Source organism: Lipophrys pholis (genome assembly GCF_963383615.2).
Source record: "Lipophrys pholis genome assembly, chromosome: 1".
In the NCBI taxonomy this organism is placed as follows: domain Eukaryota; kingdom Metazoa; phylum Chordata; class Actinopteri; order Blenniiformes; family Blenniidae; genus Lipophrys; species Lipophrys pholis.
In genome coordinates, this window is record NC_137635.1 from 47211992 (window position 1) to 47234877 (window position 22886).

Sequence of the window (22886 nt, forward strand, 5' to 3'; positions counted from 1 at the left end):
CAAGCTATAATAATAATAATAATAATAATAATAATAATAATAATAATAATAATAATAATAATAATAATAATAATAATAATAATAATAATAATAATAATAATAATAATAAATGACGAATAAAATTGCAGTGAAGCTCTGCTTTTATGTGTTAGAAGGATATTGTGGCCTGACAGTGTGCAACAGTGCCACCTTGTGGTCAGTTATGCTTCTGTTCTGAGGAGCGACTGTTAGGTAAAAACATTTTACAAACCCTGATTATTTATTTGTTTATCTACGGAAGAGTATTAGAGTACGGAAGAGTTTTAGGGCCACTGAAGAAAAAAGAAAAAATCGGAGGCTAAAAAAACCAAAACCTTCATGCACTTCAGAAAACGTCGAAAATCAAAGTCGAGATTATATTTTCAAAGTCTGTCCATCCACATGCCAGCACGTGTGACTGCTTCTACAAAATGTATAGCAGGCAGTTTAATGAAGTGGTGAAAAGATGCTTCAGGATAGAATTTAGCTTAACTTAGCTCCTTAATTATCGCAAGTGGTCCAAACCAGAGTTATATATGTTGAAAGCATACACCCGTTAGACTTGCGCCCTTTTGTAATGCATTTAAGAATATAATCATTTCGTTTATGAGTACAACTGACCATGTTATAGGGATAAAAAGGCAATATATATTCATTCCAAAGGACATATTTTATTCCATTTAAAGAAAACATCTGAGAGACTTGTCGTGATAGTTTCATTGTTATTAGTTGGTTGATGAACATGGTTTGTGTGTATTGATTGTGGACCTACGGAAAAGCATTTTGTTTTTCTTCTGTTCTATTCTGTAGTTTTCACAGTGTTCGGTGTCACTGAGAGGGAAATAAATCGACACTCGGTTTGAAATTCTCTGCGTCTTCGAGGGACCACTACATTTTTGTGACTGCACAGTGGGAATGTGTCGCTGTCCTCCTCTCCTCCAGGGGGCGCTGTCTCGCTTCCTCCAGGTGCATGCCGGTTGCAGCAGGATGGCGGCTGCGGGCTGTGTAGAGGAATGAAGCTGCTGACCGCTGTCTGTTTTCCAGCTGAACCCGTTTCACAGAGCGGAGCAGCCGGTGTCACAGAACTATGAGGTGAGTCCCCTCCCCCGGTACCGTCCGGCTCTCAACCTGCCGGTCAGCGCGGCTGTGCCCCGGCTTGTGACCCGGGGAACCACCCGGCGATCTGCCGGGAGAAGGGCAGGCTGAAGCTAACATGCTAGCGGATAAGCTGTGGAAAGATCGGCTCGCTCGGCGTGCTGTCCATCTCCCTTCTGGCGTTGGTTCTCCGTCACGTCGTGTGGTCAGGGGGTTGTCATCCGGCGGTTTGCACACCTAGCCGGCTGACATCGACTGTCAGGTCAGCAGGCTGGGGGCCAACCGGGCTAACGACAGCATTTTAGCTCCACCGAGACCCACTAAAATACCATCCGGGAGGTCCTGGACCCCTGACAGCATGTCACGGTTATTTAGTGAAAAGAGAGGTGTGTGTCACCGCGATGACACCCGAGCAGGGTGGCTCTTTGGTGAGGCAGCGAGCTACGTGCTAACTTTAGCATGCGGGCCTGACAGGTGAGAGGAGGAGGAGTAGAAAGAGCAAGAAGAAGAGGGTGCTGGCTGGCTGTGTTGGCAGCTGACAGGTGCTGGTGGTGTCCCTCCTCTGAGACGCTGATTGATTGACCCTTGCACAGTTCCTCTCTGACAGGACGAGACATTTTTATCTCTTTAAACTTGACTGAGTGTTTGTGGAGCTCTCATCCAGGAGACACATGTGACAGTTATGTGTTTGGGGGACGGTGGAGGGTTCTGACCCCTCAGTAGATGGTGATAAAAAACCTTTTCTCCACCACAAACAGTGATGTCCAATCCTAATCCTTAGTGTCTTGGACATCTAACTGAACTCTACACGTATCTGATCATGACGTCGTCACCCAGCTGCTGTAGGCTTGGCAATGAAGCTTCATTGCGTTCAAGTGTATTTACAGTGGCCCAGAAGGTTCAACACAACCTCAAAAGCCACAACACAAATGCAAAAGCTGCAACTCAGCAGCAAAAGCCAGAACGGAAGTTTTATTTATTTGGCTGACTATTTTAATTACAGGAGAGTTTAATGAAACGTAAGTAGAACGCTGCTGCTCCATGATTAATATTGTGTGTTTTTAGAAATCAGCAATATTGGTCACCATGTTGAAATTGTTATAATGTTATGTATGTGCTCTGCTGTTCATCGCTTGGTTAATGCGTCTGTCAGAAAATATTGGCCCCCGGAAATGAAGCATGTTCTGTTGTTTAGATCACTGTGCACTTCTGTTGTGGGATAACTTCCGTTGTGGCCTTTGCAGCTGCTTTGACCCCTCTGGGCCACCGTATGTATTGGAGCAGACGATGTGACATCCTCCTGATGTGATTGGTCATAGTGACCTCCCTTACACTTCCGCTGGGAATCAGCAACCAAACTTAAGTCATGATACATCATTTTATCGGTATGCTGAGCACTGCAACAAACATGTTCCCTTCTTGTTTTCATCCGTGTCTTAAACATACCTGAGGAATGCAGCTCAGATGTTTAGTCGTTTTCTAACATTTTCAGTTTAGCCGACAGAACAGGAATATAAAAACATCTGTTGCACGTGCGTTAACATTTGTTATTTTTGTTTTTTTGTGTTCTCGAGAGAGCAAGAGTCACTTGACCATCAGCATCAATTGAATCAACATACACCCAAAGCTGTTTCACAAGAAAGTTGGAAATGGACAGCAGAAGTTCCTTCTTTAGAAATTATTCAAGTAATGCAAACAGTATTAGCTGAAACACTTCAATAGGTGAGCTTTGCACATGGCCGCAGGTCAGTCATCCAGTTACTTTATTATCAAAAAAGTAGTGTTTTAGATCTGATTATGTCGTTGCTACAAAATTCAGAGTGAAAAGCGAGCATTTCACATGGAGGCGTTGCAGAACATTTGTTAAAATTTATATGAAGTTTGTTTCTTAAATGTAGACATTTCTTTCAGACTGTAGTTGGTTTTCTTTGCTTTGAAACAGGGGTGTCAAACGTGGCCCATGAGGGGCTCCATTTGGGCCAAACTACAAAGCAAATTGTCACAAGTTGGAAGAAATCATTGACTTTTTAAACAGATTTTCTTAAGAGTAGCAGACGCAACACTACAATGAGACCCAATCTGAAATCTTGTGACACTGTCATGAAAGCTCGCAAACTAGCATGAGCCTCAAAAGCACACCATTGGGTTAAATTACATTTTGTTACATTAAGTTTTTCAAAACATGCATACAAATTGTCACAGTTATGGGGGAAGTTTTTTTTCAAGGCACATTTCACTTCGTTTCGCACCTGAAGGTTTCGGTAAACTTGGCTTCTAGTTGAGATTTTAATACTTTTTGGAAATGAATGTGTGGTTTTGTGACATTTGCAGTTCCACAGTGTACCCGAGCAAAGCCGACTCTCATTCCTTCTTTCTTTTTTCTGTTTCTCCCCTGTTCAAGGCTGTGTCACCTTCTGTATTTACTTTGTCGCCCTGGTATAGTTACATAATTCAGACTATGTTGCTTCATTTGAATTTAGTCATTTGTGGCCTCTGAATGAAACAGTTTGGACAACTACACTGTACCACACAGACAAAAAAAAAGTTACGAGTAACGGAGCGTTTTTCTATGTGTGTTTAGTTGATTTAGAAGTCAAAGATTGTTATCTGCCAGTTTGTCAATTAAACTTCTGGTGTTTGTGTTGCTGTTTCGTCCTCCCTGCAAATTATGGAGTCGTTTTGAAAAGTGCAATAAGGTTTGGTCTAAGGACTCGCATGTATGTTTGATGGAAATTATATAATTTTTAATGCTTTTCATCAAATTTCCTCACTGAAGTTTACAGCAAACTATTAAAAGTAACCCGCCACAGAACTGGGAAGTATTTCACATCTGAAAACATTTAGTTTGGTCATGGATTACCTGGACTCTTTTCAGCCCAGTCTGATTTGGTCAAACTACACTTTCTTATTAAAATTAAAGTAACGTCATCCATCCATCCATTTTCTCCCGCTGATCCGTTTCCGGGTCGCGGGGGTGGCAGTCTGAACACTGTCACCCAGATAACATTGCACCGATTAAGAACCTTTCCTGCAGGTGGTGAGCCCACGGGAAAAAGTAACTTCAACTGGACATAATTAGAGCCCGTTAAATGATTTAAGATATCTACTTACACACTTGCACAATTTTTGAATTAATCTTTTAAAATCCTGTTATTTAGAATTTGAGTGACTGTGGATTGAAACAGTTCACCACAGTTCAGGCTTTTACAATATGTATATTGCACATATTGTTATCAAGATATATTTGAGCTGTATTGGGCATTTTTCCTCAGTTTTACTTCATAACACAGCCTCATAAAGCTGCAGTCCAGGAAGCAGACTGCTCTCTGACCGCTCTGTAGCATCGACCAGTGGCATGAATCAAACAGTAATTGGTTTGACTGATGAATGTTTCTGCTGCCAATTAACGAGGGGGCGGATGTTCAATCCTGTAGCTGACTGATCCCACAGAAAACACTGTTGATCAAACGCATGAGATTGAGGGAATTTGCTGTCTTGACTCTCGTGTTGATGACTGATTGTTTAGTAACATCTTTCAGTGAAGTGAATAGAATAGAATAGAAATACTTTATTAATCCTAGAGAGAAATTCTTTAAGGTGATGTCTTGAGAATAATTAAACATCTGGACTGAATGACTATAAAACTAGATAATTGTTTCTCAATGCATGCTTTTGATTATTTTCACTAAAATTAATTTCTATAATTCATTTAGTTTTTCAATATTTTCAGAAAGATTGCACTTGATTCAAATTGCCTGCATGTTAAGTGTTGTTCAGCATTGCCATAATGATAAGTAGAGGATGTTACTGTCTTTTTTTCTTGATTCATCAGTTGTTTTTTTGTGAATTAATCACAAATATTTTCATATCTAATCCCGTAGGATTCCTTAGAAACATAATTCATCACACTTCCATACATTTTTCCCAAAATGTACATTGAGCATTATATTAAGAAATTTTAGATTTATTGTGCAGCTCTAATTCAAATGTGATCCTTTAACAATCTCCTTGACACAAAGAAGGAATATGAGACCTGTATGTCGAATCAGTTGTTACTCAAAACCACGAAAAGCAAACGATTACAGCTGAAAATGACTACAATCTTAACATAAAGCCTATTCTATTGAAACCTTCTGGTGCAAAATACAGTGAAATGCCCACAAGACTTCTCCTATAGCTGTCGCGTTATGGGAGTTTTTTACAGCATGGCTTTGAGGCTAATCGCAACGAGGTAGCGAGCTTTAATAGCAGCAGCATCAATATCTCAGCCCGGGTCTCAGTGTTGTTTCCACTAATCTTAAGAAATGTGTTTTAAAAAAAAATCTGTTTTCTTTGTAATTTTTCACAATTTGTTTGTTTTGGTGGGTAAAATGGAGCCTCTTGCTTTTGGCCCACGTGCCTTATTTCTGACACACCTGCTGTAACTCTTCTCCTCCTCCCTCCCTACAGGACTGCTGTGCTGTTGCCTCCCGGCAGTCTGACTGTTGGACTATGCAGTGTTTATCCACTGGGTGGCGCCTCCTGAGCCGAGCTTGCCGCCTCCCTCCTTGCCCCCCCGGCCCAGCTGCTCGATCCGTCGCCATGTACGCCACCCGCCTCTACAGCACCACGGGGGGAGGGGGAGGAGGAGGAGGAGGAGGTAGCGGTGGTGGAGGAGGTGGGGTTAAACAGGGCCGGAGGGCGGGGCTGGCAGTGCTGGAGGCACCCCACCATCCTCACCCTCACCTCGCACACCATCCACACCCTGCCCCACCTCCCCCTGCCTACCCACTGTACCAGGGCCGTCCCGACACCCACCGAGGAGCACACTTTCACCACCACTACCACCCCCACCCCCACACGCAGCCCCCTCACATGGGCCCGCACCCTTTGCCACCGCACTACCAGCACCACACCCCGTTCCACACGTATGGAGGGGGCGCACAAGCCGCAGGGGCCACAGCCGCGGGCAGCAAGAAGAAAACCTGGAACTTCATCCATGAGAAGATGAGTTACGACACATTCTTCACCATGAAGCGTCTGATCGAGCGCTCGCGGCGGCCGGACGAGGTGCTGCGTTGGGTCACTCAAAATCCCGCCAAGATCTCCCACAACCACTACCCCGTGGCCCTTCAGAAAATCGGACAGCTGCTGCAGGCCTCGCCAGCTCCCCGAACTGTCGGGGACGCCGCCGACGCAGAGGCCTCTGGAGGCGGAGCAACAGAGGGGGACGGGCGACAGATACTGGAACATCAGGATTTTCAAACCCTCTGCAGTGCGATCGTCAGCGACTGTGCAAAGTTCGACAACTTCAGCATCGTCAACTGTCTGTACGCCGTGGCGGCGCTTGGTGAGTTGTCACTTTCCGAATTACAGCTGTTCCCTGAGATGCCGCTAACCTTCACCTGATCTGTACACGCAGGTCTACCCAGTGACTCTCAGGTGGTCAAGGTCTTGGAGGCAGAGTCTCAGTCCAGATTGAGCCAGTTCAACCAGAAGGACGTGTCCATGGTGTTCAGCTCCAGCATGAAGCTCCACCCAGGCAGCCAGCATCCTCTGACTGAGGCCTGCCTGGCCGGACTGGAGAAGAACCTGGAGCGGGAGCGCCACCCGCAGACGCTCTTCCTGCTGCTCTCCTACTACAGACTCAAGTGGCGCTCGCTGCAGCCACAGGAACCTGCTGCAGCAACCGTAGGAACTGCTGTCACGACTATCACTAACAGTAGCACCAGCACGCCTCCAAATCCAGAACAGCTGCTGGCCAACAGGTTAGAAACCGATGTCCAATGCCGTGGTCGCATGATGTGTCTCTCGACTGTCCGCTGACACGTCTGCGTGCACCTCGTCCTCAGGAAGATCCTGCGTTTGGTCAAACACACACTAGCCAACGTCAGCGGGGTCCGTGACCAGGAGATGGCACTGCTGGACGAGATGCTGGCAGCGTGCGCTCGCGAGACGAGCAACAAGAGCCTGGAGCTCATTTTCAGTTCTCACCTTTTTTACCAAAATCGACAGGAGAGATTCATCAGCAGCTTGGCAGGTGGGTGATGTTTGAATTTGGGTGGGTGGGGGCAAAGAAAACAAATCAAAATTTGGAACCTGTCCTTCTTTGCACACCAACAGAGGAGTTGCCCAAAAAGGTGGACAGCATCACCCCGTACACGATGGCTCTTATCGCTAAATACATAGCCCGGCACAGGCTGAGAGAGACCCGACTGCTCGACACCATTGCAGACTTCCTAGTGAAGAAGGCGGAGTACCTGGATAGTAAGGTGAGTCCTGGTGGAGCGGTGGTCTCATCCCGTTCTTCACTGGAAGTCTTAAGACTTGTCTGTGTTTGCCTGCAGGTGATCCAGAAGCTGGTGTTCCCATTCAGCAGGATGAGTTACCGTCCGTCCAACGAGCAGCAGTTCTTCTCCCGTCTTGAGGAAGTGGTGGAACTGAAGGCGCTCAGCTCACCACTCGCCACCGTCAACATCCTCATGTCGCTGTTCCAGCTCGGACATTTCCCTGGCCTCGTGCTGCACCGAGTCTTCTCCTCCGCCTTCATTAGCAACGTGACCAGTAAGTACAACCGTCCTAACCAGTTCGGCACCAGAACCAGTTCGGCAACTAACTCTGTGCTCCTTGTTTCTCCACAGACAGTCCGTATGCTCTGATAGTCCGTAGGTACCTCTCGATGCTGGATGCTGCTGTGGAATTGGAGTACCCTGATTACACAGGCCCACGACTGCAGGACGCCCACAAGGTGCTGATGTTTGACCACGCCCTCACCGCTGACGAGGTCAACCGCAAGTACAGGTACCTGGCGTTTTCAAAAGGCTTATTCACGTCGGAGTCGGTCTGATTTTCCAGCATCTCCTCGCAGATTTCTGGTTGGGTCAGTCTGATTGTATGTGGTTGGTTTGTTTTGCGTCAGTTATAAGGGTCTGGTGGCTGAAGCTCTGCGACAGCTCGTTGGAGAGCAGAACTACAAACAAGACGAAGTGCTAGCTCCCGGGTACTACACAGGTACATGTACTCACTGGGCTCTGCACACTGGACTCTGCACAGTTCTTGTGTAACCTTTTAACTTTTTGCAGATTTCCTGCTGTGGATGGACAGTTCTGGTCGGGTTCTGCCTATCCAGACCGGCACCGGCCTCGCTATGAGCATTGTTCCTCCGTCATGCGCCGCCATGGCGACCAAGACTTCTGAAGGAGCGGTCGAAGTGGTGACCGCCGAGTTCCAGAAGTTCTCTCCGTTCGTGGTGCTTGAGGAGGGCGCAGAGCAGACGTGTCAGGTGGGGGAGGGGGTGGGCGGGGCCATAGAGGCAAGGCCCTTCCTGCCTCACCATAGCCGCAGCACACCAGGGGCAGCGACCCCCTCTGCGCCCCCGCGGCCTGGAAGTAATGGTGGGCCCTTGGACTATGGCCCCTACTACGTCCCAGCAGCAGAATACTACTCCAGCTTGGCCAAGGAGCACTCGCTGGAGAGCCAGGACAGCTCCACGCTCAGCAGCCCGCCCTCTGACGGACTGGCCCCCACCGGGGCCACGGGGTCCTCCGGGACCGCTGCCCCAGAATCACTTTTCCAGTTTTCTATTGGAAAGATCCTAGAGGACGAGGGAGGGGTGGGGGCTACGGGGGTCCAGAGTACAGACTGTAATCTGCCTGTGTTTTACGAAGGAGTATCGTACACAGAGGGAACAGGGGCTGAAAAACAGTCCTCATCACCACCCCAGCTTCACCCCCCCGAGCACCTGGAGCCCGACAGCCTGCCCACGGAGCAGAGACAGATCAGGAGGTCGGTCCAAGGATGAACTGAACTTCTCCTCCCGGTCATTGTTTAGTCAGTAACAACAGCTGTGTGTTTCTGTCCAGGGTTATCATGTCCGTCAACGACAAGTGGCACTACTGCCACAACTCCGAGGTCCTGGTGGGCTCCCGCGCCATGAGAGATCGACACCTGAGGCTGCTGGGATATATTATTCTGCAGGTCAGTTACACTGCAGGTTACTGAAAATACTGATTACAGTTACCAGATACTTCTTTATGAAGTGGTGCTTTGTATCCCTGAAAACGAGGAATAGTTTCTTTTCTACTTCGTCAGCTCAGGGTTAATGAGGAACTCCTACTTTGGGAAACGGGAGTTTATTATAATGGTAACAGTAAAGAACATTGAGTAGGACTGAGCGAGACGGCAGCACAGTAACTTCTCTCACATTTCACCAAAGTAACTCCCCAAAACTCCGGTCATCCAAACTGCAATAATCCTTTTAAATCATCAATTTAGCTTGATTGCCAAGAAAAACTGGTAAAGATTTTCACTACAACTTCCTCATATTCACACACCAATGGAGGCGGCTGCCATGCGATGCGGTCAGTCCATCTGACGAGAGCAGTTTTGGGGTTTCAGCAGTGTTTTGCTCAAGGACACTTTGACATGGGGAATTGAACCTGCAACCCTCCAAGCTACAGCCAACGTAGCATTACGAACTTGAATGTGAAGAATGGAGTAATGGTTACAAGGCAGTTTTTTGACCAGAGTCTTTTCTATTAAAAATGTCTCTGGATGTGCTGCTGTCAGGTTCTTTTATAAAAACCATCTGATTCTGGTATTTGGTCTTGAACTGAGGCCTACAACTTTTTCAAGAAAATGGGAGGGTTTTTTACACAAATAAAATTTGTTTGGAGCCGTGAAACATTGAAAATGAAAATTACACAGCTCATAAAGTTGTCAGTGTAGCAAAAATATATTTCCAATCACTACCAACGTTATCATGCGAAAATGTAAAATATTGTCACTGTTACTATCTTTTTTTTTTTTCTCAGCTGCCGTACCACGAGCTGGAGAAGCTGAACGGCATCGAAGAGGTGAAGCAGTACCTGCACAAGAAGCTGCTGGACGTCCCGCTATGACGCTCTTTGTGCGTGTGTGTATGAGTGGGTGTGTGTGTGTGTGTGTGTGAGCGAGCGAGCGAGCGTGTGTGTTCTGGTCTGTAATTTGAATCCTGCTTTGGGGTCCGGGGTCGGCGGCCTGTCAGCATGGTGACGGCCCGACAGGCAGATATTAGAAGAAGCAGCAGACTCTGTTTCACGTGACACAGCGTTTAGGACTCGTTCCGTTGTTTGGTTCAGCCGCGTCTGTAGTTCTGTTCAAGGAACTCTCAGATATGATTTCAGTATAATTTGAAAGAAAGAAAGAAAAAAGAAAAAAAAAAAAGATTGTTTTTGTCATGATTGATGTATTGATTATTCCCTCCATTCATCGGTTTGTCTTTAAAAGAAGAAAATCTTGTCGTGTCATGACGAGGACGGCGGATCGTTCAGACGTTCATTACCTGAAATTGAAAGATTTAAACTCATAATGCGGCATCAACATCAGTAGGAGGGTTTTTACAACGTTCTGCTTTTTAAAATTTTATACAACAAAGCAATGCTAACATAGAGGTCACCTCACGTCAGGCGTCTTCGTTCTGCCGTTTCTTGACTATCTTCCAATCTTCCTGCTTTAAACAAAGCATCATGTTACGGGGGCTGCTCCAAAGGTAATATAGTGAATTCCCAAGTGTATTGATGATTAAGACAATGAGTATAGAACTGGGACCTTAAACCAAGAAAACCCACCCGATAAAAGACTCGGTTCTACAGGACTGTAAGAGGAGCTCAGAGAGCCGTTTACAGCAGAAAAAAATATCAGCTCTAAAAGAAATAATGGTTTAAAATGTCTCCCAATTTCTCAGCAGCTCCAGGAACAACCTAGTTGAGGTTTCTGCTGTTAAAGACGGTCTTCAGCCATTTATTCGATCCAGAGTTCACTTCCTTTAGTCAAGCAATACTGTGAATGTTTAATGTCTTCAATACAGACTTATGTGCCGATGACCCCGGGACAAAAGAGGTTTGATGAGATGGATCACGAGGTAATGTGACTAATTTCTGTGTTTAAAGCAGTTTTCCAGCTGGTGATCGGTCTGAATTCATCTATAGTCTTCTATAATCACATTTCCACACGTTTTGTACGATTGAAACTGAAATCACTTAGAAAACGTTGAAGGGGCGTAACCACAAAAACATGAGACGTGTGTGAAATCTTCAGTCTTGAACCAGGTTTCCACTGGTTTTTAGTTTATGCAGATTACAGCCGTGCTGATATTCAATACCACAGCAGTATTCCTCACGTTTCTGTGGTTATTCCTGGGCAAATTATTTGTATTATCAGGCGTATGAAATCCCACGTGGCCTTGCAGGAGACATAAAACTAACCTGAACACGTTTTATTTGATCCGTTGGCCGCATTCATCCCTGCAAAACCACACGCCACTTTAAATTGAGCTGTTTAAATCAGGGGTCTGCAACCTTCATGACCAAAAGAGCCATTTTCATGATTACCCACCAAATAAAATTTGTCTGGACCCACAAAACCTGTAAATTATCTGAAATGAAGAAAAAAAACTTTTAAAGAGAATTGCTATGCATGCAAATACTGAGATTGACTTCATGAAGGTACAATTTAAATATACTTTTAAGTTTTTTTCTTTTTTAGCGATTCCCCCATTTCTTTTCATAGATATTTGGCTATTTCAGCTCTCTTGCTTTTTATGTCGCTCTGTTTCTCCTAATTATTAGCATTTCTTTTTCTAGCATTGATCTCCTTTTTCCTGATTTTATTCATTTTTATTTATCTTTTCCCTCGCTCCTCTTTCCATTTTTCTTTTTCTGAAAAAATCGGCACTGGCGATTTTAATTTGACTGTTTTTTTCTGTTACTTTATTCAGTTGTTTCAGCGATTTCATCTTTTTTTTCAGCAGTTCCAGCTATTCTGGGTGTTTGTTTTTTTTTTGCTTTTTTTTTTTAAACTTTCTTTAGCCTGGAGATTTGACCATTTTTGAAAATCAGTGTGGTCTGCAAAGAAAATCCCAAAAATGTTTCTTGACGTTACACATTGTGAAAGCTTCATGGAGCCGCTACACAACAGCTGAAGAGCCACGTGGCCAGAGCCGCAGATCGCAGACTCCTGGTTTAGCTCAATTTGACTTGATATGTGTCAGTGATGTTCAACTCAATCTCATGTGATTGTTCCTCATCTGTAAAGATCATACAGGACTTACATGTATTTGTTTTTTTCTTGCATTAGTTTCTCTCTGTGGTGCCTTCAAGAACAGCCTGGTAAAAAACGAACAAGTGTGTGTGTGTGGAGGAAATGTTCCTTCTGTGGAGTCCTTGAAGGCATCACCACGATTTGTTTAACGTGTCACCAGATAAAGAGCAGCATAACCAGTCTTGACAGTCATCCGCAGCCGGGTTCTGACTGTGTGGATGTTATTATTGGTGGGTTTTTGTCTCCGGGGGGGGTTATAAAGTAATATTGATGCATGTTGGAACTGTATCTGGGCATCCTTATTTTTATTTTTTTTAAAGTTGCAGATCGGGGGCTGATGGGGCCTGTGAATCAGGAGCGAGGGGGAACGTGTTGCCAGGGTGATGTGTGTGTGTGTGTGTGTATGCGTGTGCCAAAGGTCTGAAGGAAGTGGCTTCAATGGGTGACTATCGGGGGGTCAAAGGTCAGATTATTTATTTGTGTATCAGGTGACGGAAAGTTTGTTTATATTCTATAAAATCTATTAATTAAAATGTCTATAAAACCTGAAACCAACTGAACCCGGCTGTTTTGTCTCTTTATTCCCTGAAACACGTTTATTGCTTCTTATTTAACCCCCCCCCCCCCCAAAAAAAGATATTTAAGCACATTGTACCAATTCCTCCTTTTCCACATATCATTTACAGCTGCTGGGATCATCAATTAAGCATAACACTTTAACATTTATTACCTGGTAAACCCTTATAAATCTGCAACTGCCATAACTGTTGCACTCAGATCTCATTACACTTAAAATACATTTAGAAATGAAGACGTGTATCTTACTAGATACAAGAATATTAGATACACAGACAAGTCAACTTTCTCCTTTGGTACATTTCATTTTTATACAGTGCTTACAAGATGGCCATTAATGCGCAGATGAAACAGGATAAATTAATGATGGATGTCTGTGGGTTTGAAGCTTCCTGGTACTGCTGCTGTTGATGGAGTTCAGGTCCTGTTTTGGGACCCATCTGTTTTGTCGTCGTGTTGAGTTATATGATCACATAAGACGAATGAAATGAGAAAAAAGTGCATTTATTTGTAATATTTTTTTTTTTATCAGGCAGGCAGCTGAGTGGGGAAGGGTGGGTGCCATCAACACTGACACCTAACAACCAACAAGCTCCGCCCCCTGCCCGTCGAACTCTGTACAAACCCCGCCCCTGGCCCCACCGATAAAAAGACAAGAAAGCCTGCCTCGGTGCTTCTGAAACATCTGTCTGATAAAAACCAACAAACACTCGATAAAAAACGGGAAAACAAACACACAGGTAACAAAACGCTCCTTCAACCTGAAGATGGGAGGAGGGACCGGCGGTGGGACGTCACCGCCGCTCACAGGCCTGCCAGGATGATTGGCAAGTGAGGAGGCGTGGCCCGCACAGCCTGTCCTCTCCAATGAGGGGGTGGGTGGGGGCGGAGCTAGTCCGAGTCCGAGTCACTAGACTCCTCTGAGGAGCTCTGATCTTCGTCATCCTCGTCTTCGTCATCCTCCTCGTCATTCTGAAGAAAACACAGTAGGAGGGCGGGACGGAATGAGACTTGGTTTTTAAAAACTGAATCAATCAGATCGGGGAATAAGAAATTAATCCCGGCAGCCTCATCTCTTCTGGTTGAAAATTTGTAAATAGAAGAGTAATGAAAATAGTACTGTTCATTTTATTTAGTGACAAACTTGTGAATCTTGAAACAATCATACTGCAGAGGTCTTGTATAATTGATGCAAAGGTCAACATATTTGCTTTCTGGAAGTTTAGTCAATCTAGAAATTTCAAAGAGTCTATGAGTTGTGGCTATGAGCAGTATGCAAACCTCATTGTGTCACCGGTACAGGATAGGAATATAATGAGAATCTTAATCGAAAAAAAAAAACTAAGGTAGATAAGATTTGGTTTATTTAATTTTTTTTTACGGATCAGGTGTTGTCACAATAAACGTTGTGTAAACGAGGCCTGAGGTCGCGAAAACGATTTTGCTTGAACTCTGGCATCACGTTACCTCATCGTCTTCACTGTCACTGCTTCCCGACGACTCGTCGTCTTCGTCTGAGTCCGATGAGTCGCTTTTCTCCTCCTCATCCGAGTCCGACATGTCCTGCTGGAAGACGGAAAGATAGACAGACGTCACTTTACAAGCAACCAAGCAAAAAGATCACAGACTCCTCGAACTAAACAATCAACCGAAACTCATTGCAAACAAATATGTTGCTATTACCCTGATAGAAGATTATATTGCCCCTTTGTTTCTGTGTTTTGTGCCGTTCTGAGTGTGTTTACCTTGGCTCTGTATGCCATCGCCCTCTTGCCCACCTGGATGGACGGTGTTGTGATTCTTGAGCTTCCTGCTTTTGCTTTCGCCGTCACGCGGACTTTTGCTACGGGGCTACGAACTTTAGTGGTAGTGCGTCGTTTCTGACCAACAAATAATTAAACAAACAAAAGTGTTGGCGAACTGAAGCTCAGTTAGAATACACTCGCGCATTGTGACTACTTTGGCATGCTCAGCTACTGCCCCCTACAGGTGACTGGATGAACTCACTGAGGTGGAGAACTCTTTGTAGACGGCTCGGTCCTGAGGGGACAGCGACTGAAACAGAGAAGAGAGACTTAGGCCCTGTATACACAACATTTCAAGTCAAAACGCATAATTTTTGCAATGTCGCTTTCATGTTGGACCACTAGTGGGTGCTGTTGTCTGATTTTGTAATGAAGCCACAGAACAATCCGCTATAAACATTAACAATGGGAGTACACAGACATTCATATGGACCAAGTTGGATTGTTGTTATTGTCCATCTACTTGCATCTGTGTAGTAGGATTATTTACTACGGCCGTGGTGCGCTTTCCCAGGTTTCTATGGAGATGGAGCTTTTTCAAAAATATTCCACCTTGTGAGCCGCTTTCAAAAAGTTGTGTATTTAGTGACTTTGACCACCATTGTCATGTAAACAGACACCAAAAACGCAACGAAAGTTTTCCGTTTTCACTTGAAAATGTTGTTGTGTAAACAGGGCCTTGGACATAATCAGCTGTTTGAAAGAGGCGACTGAGGTCAACTGTCTGTGTCTGGATGAAGCCTTTTCTGAAGTGATGAAGAAAAAGAAAATTGACTTGTTTTCCTTCCTCCATTTTCCCAAACGTTTTGTACACATGTCTTGCAATAATGATAATCCAGCTCACCTTGACCCAGGCCTCCAGCTCGGCCTTGTACTCCACCTGCTGCTCCTCCACCAGCTTCTTGTACTTGTCTTTCTGGCTCTGGCTCAGTTTCTGCCAGCGCTTGCCGATCTCCACCATCCGCTCCTTCAGACTGAAGTGGTTCAGCTCACCATTGGTCAGCAGCTCCTGGGAGAACATCTGGTAGCCGCTCCTGTTAGACAGAATGACCATTACATCTACAGAGCGGGAACCTGATTCAGACTGGAAGAAAGACTGAAACAGTTTGGCTCACACTGGAGGCTTCTTTGGTTCTCCGTCAAACTTCGGCTTCCTCTGACCCGTCGTGGGAGTCCTCATCTCCAACAGCTCCCTCTGCAGGACAACACAGAATAACTTACAACTTACAAACACTTTATGAACTGAGACTTCACTCGACGCACCATCAGGGTTTTATATTTACTTTCACCACTGCTGCCGAGTGTAGTTACTCTGGGAGGGTGTGGCTTACCTCGTAGCGTTTCTGGTCCTCTGCTGCCTTCTTAATCCAAGGAATCTTCTCCTTCTTCTCCATCGACTTCCAAGCTGCCTCCATTGCTGCCTGGGCCTTCCGGCGGTCGCTCTGGGAGTCACACGGCCAGAAACCGTCAGAACAGAACAGAATTTCCGTCGCCCACACTTTGAATTCAGCTCACTCTGTATTTAGCCAGGTAGTCTCCAATCACGCTGTGCTGCCACATCTCTTCTGCCGTTTTCGGAGTCTCCGGAAGCTTTCCCGACTTCTTTCCGTCCCGTCTTTCTTTTGGCAGGGCGGCAGTTACCCACGACTCTGGCTCCACCTCACGACTCCGCTCCTGAAATTCAGACAAGTGAGGGGTCGCACAATGTGGCAATGGAGGAAGAAAAGGAAGAGAAAGAGGAAAAAGAAAAAGAAAGAAGAACAAGAACAGGAAGAACTCAAAAAGGAAGATGAAGAAGAAAGAGCAAAGACAAAGAAGAACGACATAGAAGCAAGAAAAAGAAAGAACGAAGAAGACCACAGCAAAGGACGCAATAGTATAAATGAAGAAGAAAGACAACGATGATGCAGATAAAGATATACCATAGCATCAGTTATGATGCAAAACACAAGATGAACAAGACAAAGAAGAACAAGACGAAGAAGGACATGAAGAAGATGAGTCAGACCTTCACTGATGGAGACTTGGCTCTGTGTGGACTGGAGGCTACGCCTACTCCCAGTTTGGCTCCACCCAGCTTTTCCTCTATCATGACTCGATCTCGTTCCTCATCTGGAAGACTCTTGAAAACAAGCAGAGGAGATTTCATGTTTTCATTCCTCTTCCTGGTCCTGTAAAGCACCAATCAAGCTAGTTAGTGTTCTCACCTCTAAAAATCTCTGCAGGTCGACATCGTACTGCTTCTTTTTCTGAGGGAGACACAGAAGTTAGGAAGCGAGCTTGAAGAGCAGCCTGCAGAGGAGCTGGGTTGTTGACACCAACCTGCTCGCAGCGTTTCTGGAACATGTCCTTGTCCTTCTGCGTCATCATCTTCCACTGCTTGCTGCAGAGCACCATCCGCTCCGTGCTGGGGACGTCCTTCATGTTCACCATCAGCTCGGCGCAGTACAGAGAGTACCCGTTACTGCAGACACACACACACACTTCAGTTACTATAGACACACAGTTCAGTTATTGCACACACACACACACACTTGAGATACAGCAGACACAGACACCCACACACTATTTCAAACACATGCTCCTGTGACTACAAATACACACTTCAGTCATTTGGAGATACTGTAATATAAATGTCATTTACAGGTACGAACAGTTTCAGGTTCAGTCTTCGTCTGATTGAGAGGTTTCACTTCCGTATTCTGTGCTTTATCACTTTCATATTTTTTATCAAAACCCCGCCTGTAAGTATTTGACTAAAATGTTGCCTGTGCTCCTCGTCCGACCGGCTCAGACTCACGGCGGAGGTTTGGTGGGCCGCCCGTCGAACTTGTCCTTCAGCTGTCGCTCAGCTTTGGTGAGGACGGAGCGAACGTGATCGTCTGAGTTTGCTTCGGGATGGGCCTCGTGGTACGCTTTCATGCTGTCCTGAAACACACACATTCCAGCTGTCAAACGTTTGGACTGCAGGCTGTTTTCAGCCCTCGGGTTTGTCCCGGATGATTCTGGTCTGGTTCATTTGGGTTTACTCCTCTTCGATTGCTCACCCCGTAGTCTTTCTGTAGCTCCAGGGCCTTGCTGATCCACTTGAGCCTCCTCTTGTCTGACAGTTGGGACCACTGCCTCCTCAGAGCCTCCTTCAACTCCTTCTGACTCACCTGAAACACACAGGCAGCCGTCAGTGTCTTCTGACGTGCAGGAGGAAGAGTTTTTACACTCCAACTCCAACGAGCGAATCAGAAATTAAACCATATATAGTGTCATCGGGGGTTTAGCCAATCCCAATCAAGGTAGGCCCTCCCTTTGACCCTCCCACAATTAGGCAGCTCTGCTCTGGCACCACTTATGTACAATATTGTTTAATCTGTGTTATGAGTTAGTCTATAGAGATGTGTTCTGTGTATAAGCATATACAGCATGTATTTGGTGTAGCTGCATATAGATCATGTGAAGTCTGTATATTAATTTGTTATCAAGCACGAGCTGTGCGTTTACTGTATGTAAATGAAGACAGTAAGGTAGATACATGCATCACCATGTATAATGTATTTGCAGCACATATTGTGCAGGTACCTTGTGTATTAACCTGTGGTGTATATTACATGCATTCAATACGAAATTTAGCATAATGTGTGTAATTTATGCACATGATCCAATACGGCATACATTACATGTGGTGGCTATTCAACCAGCATTGACGTTTTTCCATTCGCGCGCATCTGTCCTGTACCTACCTCCGGATGTAGCTTCATATATGTCTTTTTCTCATGGTTGTACCACAGTTGTTGGGGGGTTTTAGGCTTCTCTGGCAAATCCGACTTCTTCCTCTCCTCGATGAGCTCCGGATGGTCCTCCCTGCAGGTCACGTTATGTTAATCATGCCAACTTAACAACGCCGCTTCTGCTCACATCCGACAGTAGCGCGACCAGTTCACTCACTTGAACCGAGCCATGTTCTTCTCAAAGTCTTCTTTCTCCCGCTGGAACTCTGTGATGTACTTTTGCTGTAGTAGAACAAGCCACACATGAGATCTGCTCAGAGCAGAAGTATTTACATGCGCGTTACATCTGACCGTGTACCCTGTTGGGTTAGTGAAATCTTGGTGCAGTCGGGACTTCAGTCCTGCCAGTGATTCTCACCTTTTTCTTCTCAGGAAGCTCCTTGTACTTCTTGGACAGTATCTTGGTCAGGTCCAGGTTGCTCATCTCTGGATGGATTTTAGCGTACTTGGCTCGTTTCTCCATGAAGAAGCGAAAGTAGGGAGTCAGGGGCTTCTTGGGGAAATCGGGGTGAGTCTAAAGAAGGCAAACATATTTGTAAGACACTTCTGCACGTTTCCGCACGTTCACACGCAGGTCAGGAGCCTCACCTTTAGCTTCTTGCCTTTGTACGGGTTTTTCACAAACTCAATGGCATCAACAATGAGCTCCGTCATTGTTCGATACTTTCGAACCTGAAACAGAAGGTGACGCAAAGACATATTCCTTAAAACAGCTACGAAATTCCTCGTGACCCCAAAACTTTTTCATAACCATGAGAAAGTGTGACCCAAACAGGACCTCCAGCCAGTACCTCAGTTGAGACTTTCTGCCACTTCTGCCGGCACATGTCTCCGGTGAAGCCGCCGAAACAGACTTTCTCCCAGTCAAAGTGCGACTCGGTGGTTTTGTACTTCATAGCGTCTCCGTCCGGCAGCAGACCGCGAATCCTCTCCAGCAGAGTCAAACAGTCCTCCTTGGTCCAGTCATCTAACAGAGAGACGGCGGTGGCACGTTGTCAGTATGGACAAACTCAAGACAGAATTGCTAAAGACGACAATAAAGACCCGGGAGGTTACCTGCTTCGGCCTTGATCCTGGCGCTCTGAGCAACGGAGACGCTACTGCTGCCGTTCATCGTGCAGCCACTGACGGAGAGGACTCCGTCGGCTTCCTCCTGTCAGCACACACAACAAACACGTCTTACACTGTCCTACAGGGGCAGAGTTTCTGTTGGGGCATTGGAATGGGGGGGGGGGGGGGGGGGGGGGGGGGTGTAACCCATCTCGTCGTTAGTAACATGGTCATGTTTGAAATTTTAGATTACCGGTATGTCATCTAATTTTGATTGCAAAAAGAACCCAAAACAATTTGCTATACTATGGGATAAATTACAGTTAAAGGAAAACATAACAGCCCAATTTTATCTTGAGTGGGCCGGACTGGTAAATCAATGCCACAATACCCTTTAAATTTAAACTTTAAAGGTTTTTCTTTGCTGTGGTGCAGAGTATGCATGATAAAAATATCTTTATTTTCACGAAATGAAACAATTATTACAGAAAATGACAATCTAAACGTGAAGCCAATTTTAATGAAACCTTCTGGTGCAAAACACAGTGAGAAATTTGAGTTTAAAAAAAAAAAAAAATCTGTTTTCCATAAAATATTTTAAGTTTTTGTTTGGTTTGGCTGGATTGGAGCTTCTCGTGGGACAGCTTTAGCCCACCGGCCTTGTGACTGATACCTGCCTGGAGAGAGAATTACATTTGCTAATAAAAGTCAGATTAAAAAATAACCACATTCAATGAACAAATAAAAGGTTTATTTCCACTAAGATGTCTAATTATTAATGACATCAATGACAGCCTTCAAGTTAATCATGTCTACACTTGGCACCGCTCATGCTTATTAGGAACGAACATCAAAACTAATTATATATATATATATATATATACACTCCACCTGTACCCCATCATACAGGTGGAGACGTGACCGACAGAATCATTGTAAACATTGACAACTTAAACCATTCAAACTGAAGGTCTTTTCACTCAACCGTGCAGCAGATTCTCATTCTAATGCTTCATTACCTGATCAGTGGCAGGAGAAAACAGTTATCACAGATAAAAGTTATGGTAAGGGGTGATGGAGGTGACACGCTCTGAAACAGTCAATGGATGTTGAGTGTTTCTGGTGTAGGACTCCCAACAGACCCCTCTGTCTCGGCAGGGCTGGAGGTCACCTTCCGCAGGCCGTTGATATTCTTTGTGTCAGGCCGACAAGGTCAACAGTTTGTGTTCATCAGGAGACATACAACCTAGTCAGACCTCTGGGTTACAGGTCAGATCAACCAAACTACAACGAGAAAACCTGACAGTCTGTCTGTTTCTGTGGAAACTCAGAACTTCTAGGAGATTTATCTGCTTGCTTTCACCGTCTCCTCTTCAATCCAACAGGTTGTGGGACCACTAACCTAGATGTAACTTTACTTGGAGGATCTTGGGTTTCCTTCCCACAGTACGACGCGGAGGGCGGCAGAGAGCAGCAACCGAACCACAATCCCGATTCTCGCTTCAGACACAAACTGAATTTTAATCTTTTTTTTTTTTTTTTTTTTTCGCACATTTGATCGGTGTCTACATTACAGGCCAGCAGTCTAGGCCCTTGAATCACGATTGCTGGATGTCTCCGTGTGTGCGGCAACGGGAATGTCACCGAGGTCGAGGCTGACTGACGCCAGCGGGCCGTCAGGCTCCAGCTGCCCCGGTAATGGCGCCCGTCCTCCGGCAGGAGTCAGCACGTAGCTTCCGCTGGCACGCAGAGCGACCCGAGGCAGCGGCGAGAACCTTGTTTGGTTAAAACGTGAAAAACTGCGAGATGGCCCGCAAAAACACGGGGCTTATCTGCAAATGTTCCATCAGCAAGCAGCCGCTCGGTTTTTACACGTGGAGCGAGGGGGGGAAAAAATCGCATTATTACAAGAAAAATCTGCTTAAATGGTTAAAAAAACACTGTATATATATGTCTCTATTTTTAATGCAATGTCATTAAAATGGAAAATTATGAGTGCGTAGCGAACATTGTAGCGGAAAAACGGTTAAAATGGATGATTTCGGAGCTGAGCGGGCGGGATGAGTTGCTGCTGCCCCAGAAGCCTTCACTGCAAAGCCGCCATGAATGTTCAGGAGACTCGGGGACAAACGTTCAGAAAAACTCAGAAATATGCTTTAAAATCACAACGTAATGCTTACCTGCTGCTTTAGACAGAACCCCGGGTTCTTATTGCACACCACTTAGGTCGTTTGGCTGATTTCGGGACTTTCAAAGTGTGTTTTTTTCAGCCGCAAACCCCGGGGAGTCAGGTCGAAACGAATCCGACAAAAGGAGCGTCTAGTCCGGTATGAAACTCCGCCCAGCGCCGCAGGGGGAGGAACTCCGGGGGAAAACATGAGCACAAAGGCGGAGGATGAAACCAGAGACAGCGGCAAGCACGGCAACCAAAGCCGGTAGACCTACTTCATTTGCACAGGTATGATAAATACAAGCCGTATTTAGGATATTTTCATATATCCCCCAAAAATAAACTCCGCGGCTTCCGTCTCTGTGAGTCCCTGTCACTCCAACATGGTCCGGGTCCAGATGCTGAACCGGCGGAGAGACAGCCGGCTGGGGCCCGGGGACCCGGCGCCCAGGCGTGCGGATGAGCGGCTCGCCGGCCGCTCGGGGCTCCTGGAGGATGGGCCGGAGTGCGGGGAAAGGCATCGGGTCTGCCGGCTGCTCGGGGCTCCTTGCCCGGCCTGGCGCGGTGCTAATCAGCGGCTCGGAGGCGGCGGCGGCAACCTGCATCCTACCGGACTCAGCCCGCATCCACATGGCATCCTGCCCGCTGAGGACGCGCTGTCTGCCGCGTCCGGGCTCACGGGTCACCGCCCCCCTGCAGCCGACAACCGGAAAGTTTAGTCCGGTTATCGATACATCTGGAATTTGATCCGTGTGGACCGATACAGATACAGATGTGTATAGAAGCCACATAAGGGACTTTAATTGATTTGACAACATAATTTCCCACTTTTTAATAAAATGTATTTACCACAGAAATACGTAGTTTAAATGAGTCTCATTGTAAAAAAATGATAAAATTTAGAATATTTTGCCTGTAAAGTTTCCTGGAGACCTTTTTTGCACAGATAACTTGCATTTCTACAAGTTTTGGTGTTTGGAGATAGTTTGTTCAGTTTGGGTGACAGAGCTTCAGAAAATAAAACTTTTTTTTTTAATTATTATTTTTTTAAATTTAAGTTTCCATAAAGAGTGAGGGGTCTGCCATGGGTCACGTCACAAGAGGGTCCTTAAACACAAGAGAAAGCACTGTGGCCCTTTCCTCAGTGCTGCCTCCTGCTGATCTGGATGTTTATGCACTGAAGGCACAGAGGAGAGGAGATGTCCATCGAATTTGGTGTTTTCTATTTATACTTTCACTAGTACACATATGAATCAGCCCCAGAGTCCAATCTCTGAAGCCCACAACATCTTAAGATCATCTTACTTTATCAGATCTTTCTGCCTTTGTTTC

At 45.6% G+C, this 22886-nt stretch overlaps 2 protein-coding genes across 5 annotated transcripts; one reads left to right on the forward strand and one right to left on the reverse strand.

The window, feature by feature from the left end:
• The first annotated feature begins 997 nt into the window (after window positions 1-997).
• fastk (Fas-activated serine/threonine kinase) lies at window positions 998-10265 on the forward strand. Its single transcript, XM_080469259.1, has 11 exons — window positions 998-1110; window positions 5563-6442; window positions 6515-6860; window positions 6945-7132; window positions 7216-7364; window positions 7440-7656; window positions 7734-7893; window positions 8012-8103; window positions 8175-8877; window positions 8955-9069; window positions 9906-10265. The coding sequence occupies exons 2-11, from the start codon at window positions 5605-5607 to the stop codon at window positions 9990-9992; spliced, it is 2895 nt and encodes a 964-aa protein (XP_080325385.1). The 5' UTR covers window positions 998-1110; window positions 5563-5604; the 3' UTR covers window positions 9993-10265.
• A 2470-nt stretch (window positions 10266-12735) lies between these two features.
• On the reverse strand, window positions 12736-21720 carry ubtfl (upstream binding transcription factor, like). 4 transcript variants are annotated; one of them, XM_080469271.1, is made up of 21 exons: window positions 21565-21720; window positions 19391-19487; window positions 19126-19301; window positions 18923-19006; window positions 18693-18848; window positions 18492-18556; window positions 18287-18407; window positions 17600-17710; window positions 17353-17480; window positions 16875-17016; window positions 16760-16801; window positions 16561-16674; window positions 16068-16226; window positions 15884-15994; window positions 15668-15747; window positions 15397-15586; window positions 14755-14802; window positions 14493-14627; window positions 14215-14313; window positions 13640-13719; window positions 12876-13339 (listed from the first exon to the last, which is right to left on the reverse strand). In XM_080469271.1, the coding sequence occupies exons 2-21, from the start codon at window positions 19446-19448 to the stop codon at window positions 13312-13314; spliced, it is 2127 nt and encodes a 708-aa protein (XP_080325397.1). In that variant the 5' UTR covers window positions 19449-19487; window positions 21565-21720; the 3' UTR covers window positions 12876-13311. The 4 variants fall into 4 exon arrangements, with proteins under 4 accessions (XP_080325400.1, XP_080325397.1, XP_080325399.1 ...); XM_080469274.1 differs by lacking the exon at window positions 13640-13719 and having other exon boundaries at window positions 12736-13348; window positions 14210-14313; window positions 21565-21715; XM_080469273.1 differs by lacking the exon at window positions 12876-13339 and having other exon boundaries at window positions 13501-13719; window positions 14215-14310; window positions 21565-21715.
• Between the last annotated feature and the right edge of the window lie 1166 nt (window positions 21721-22886).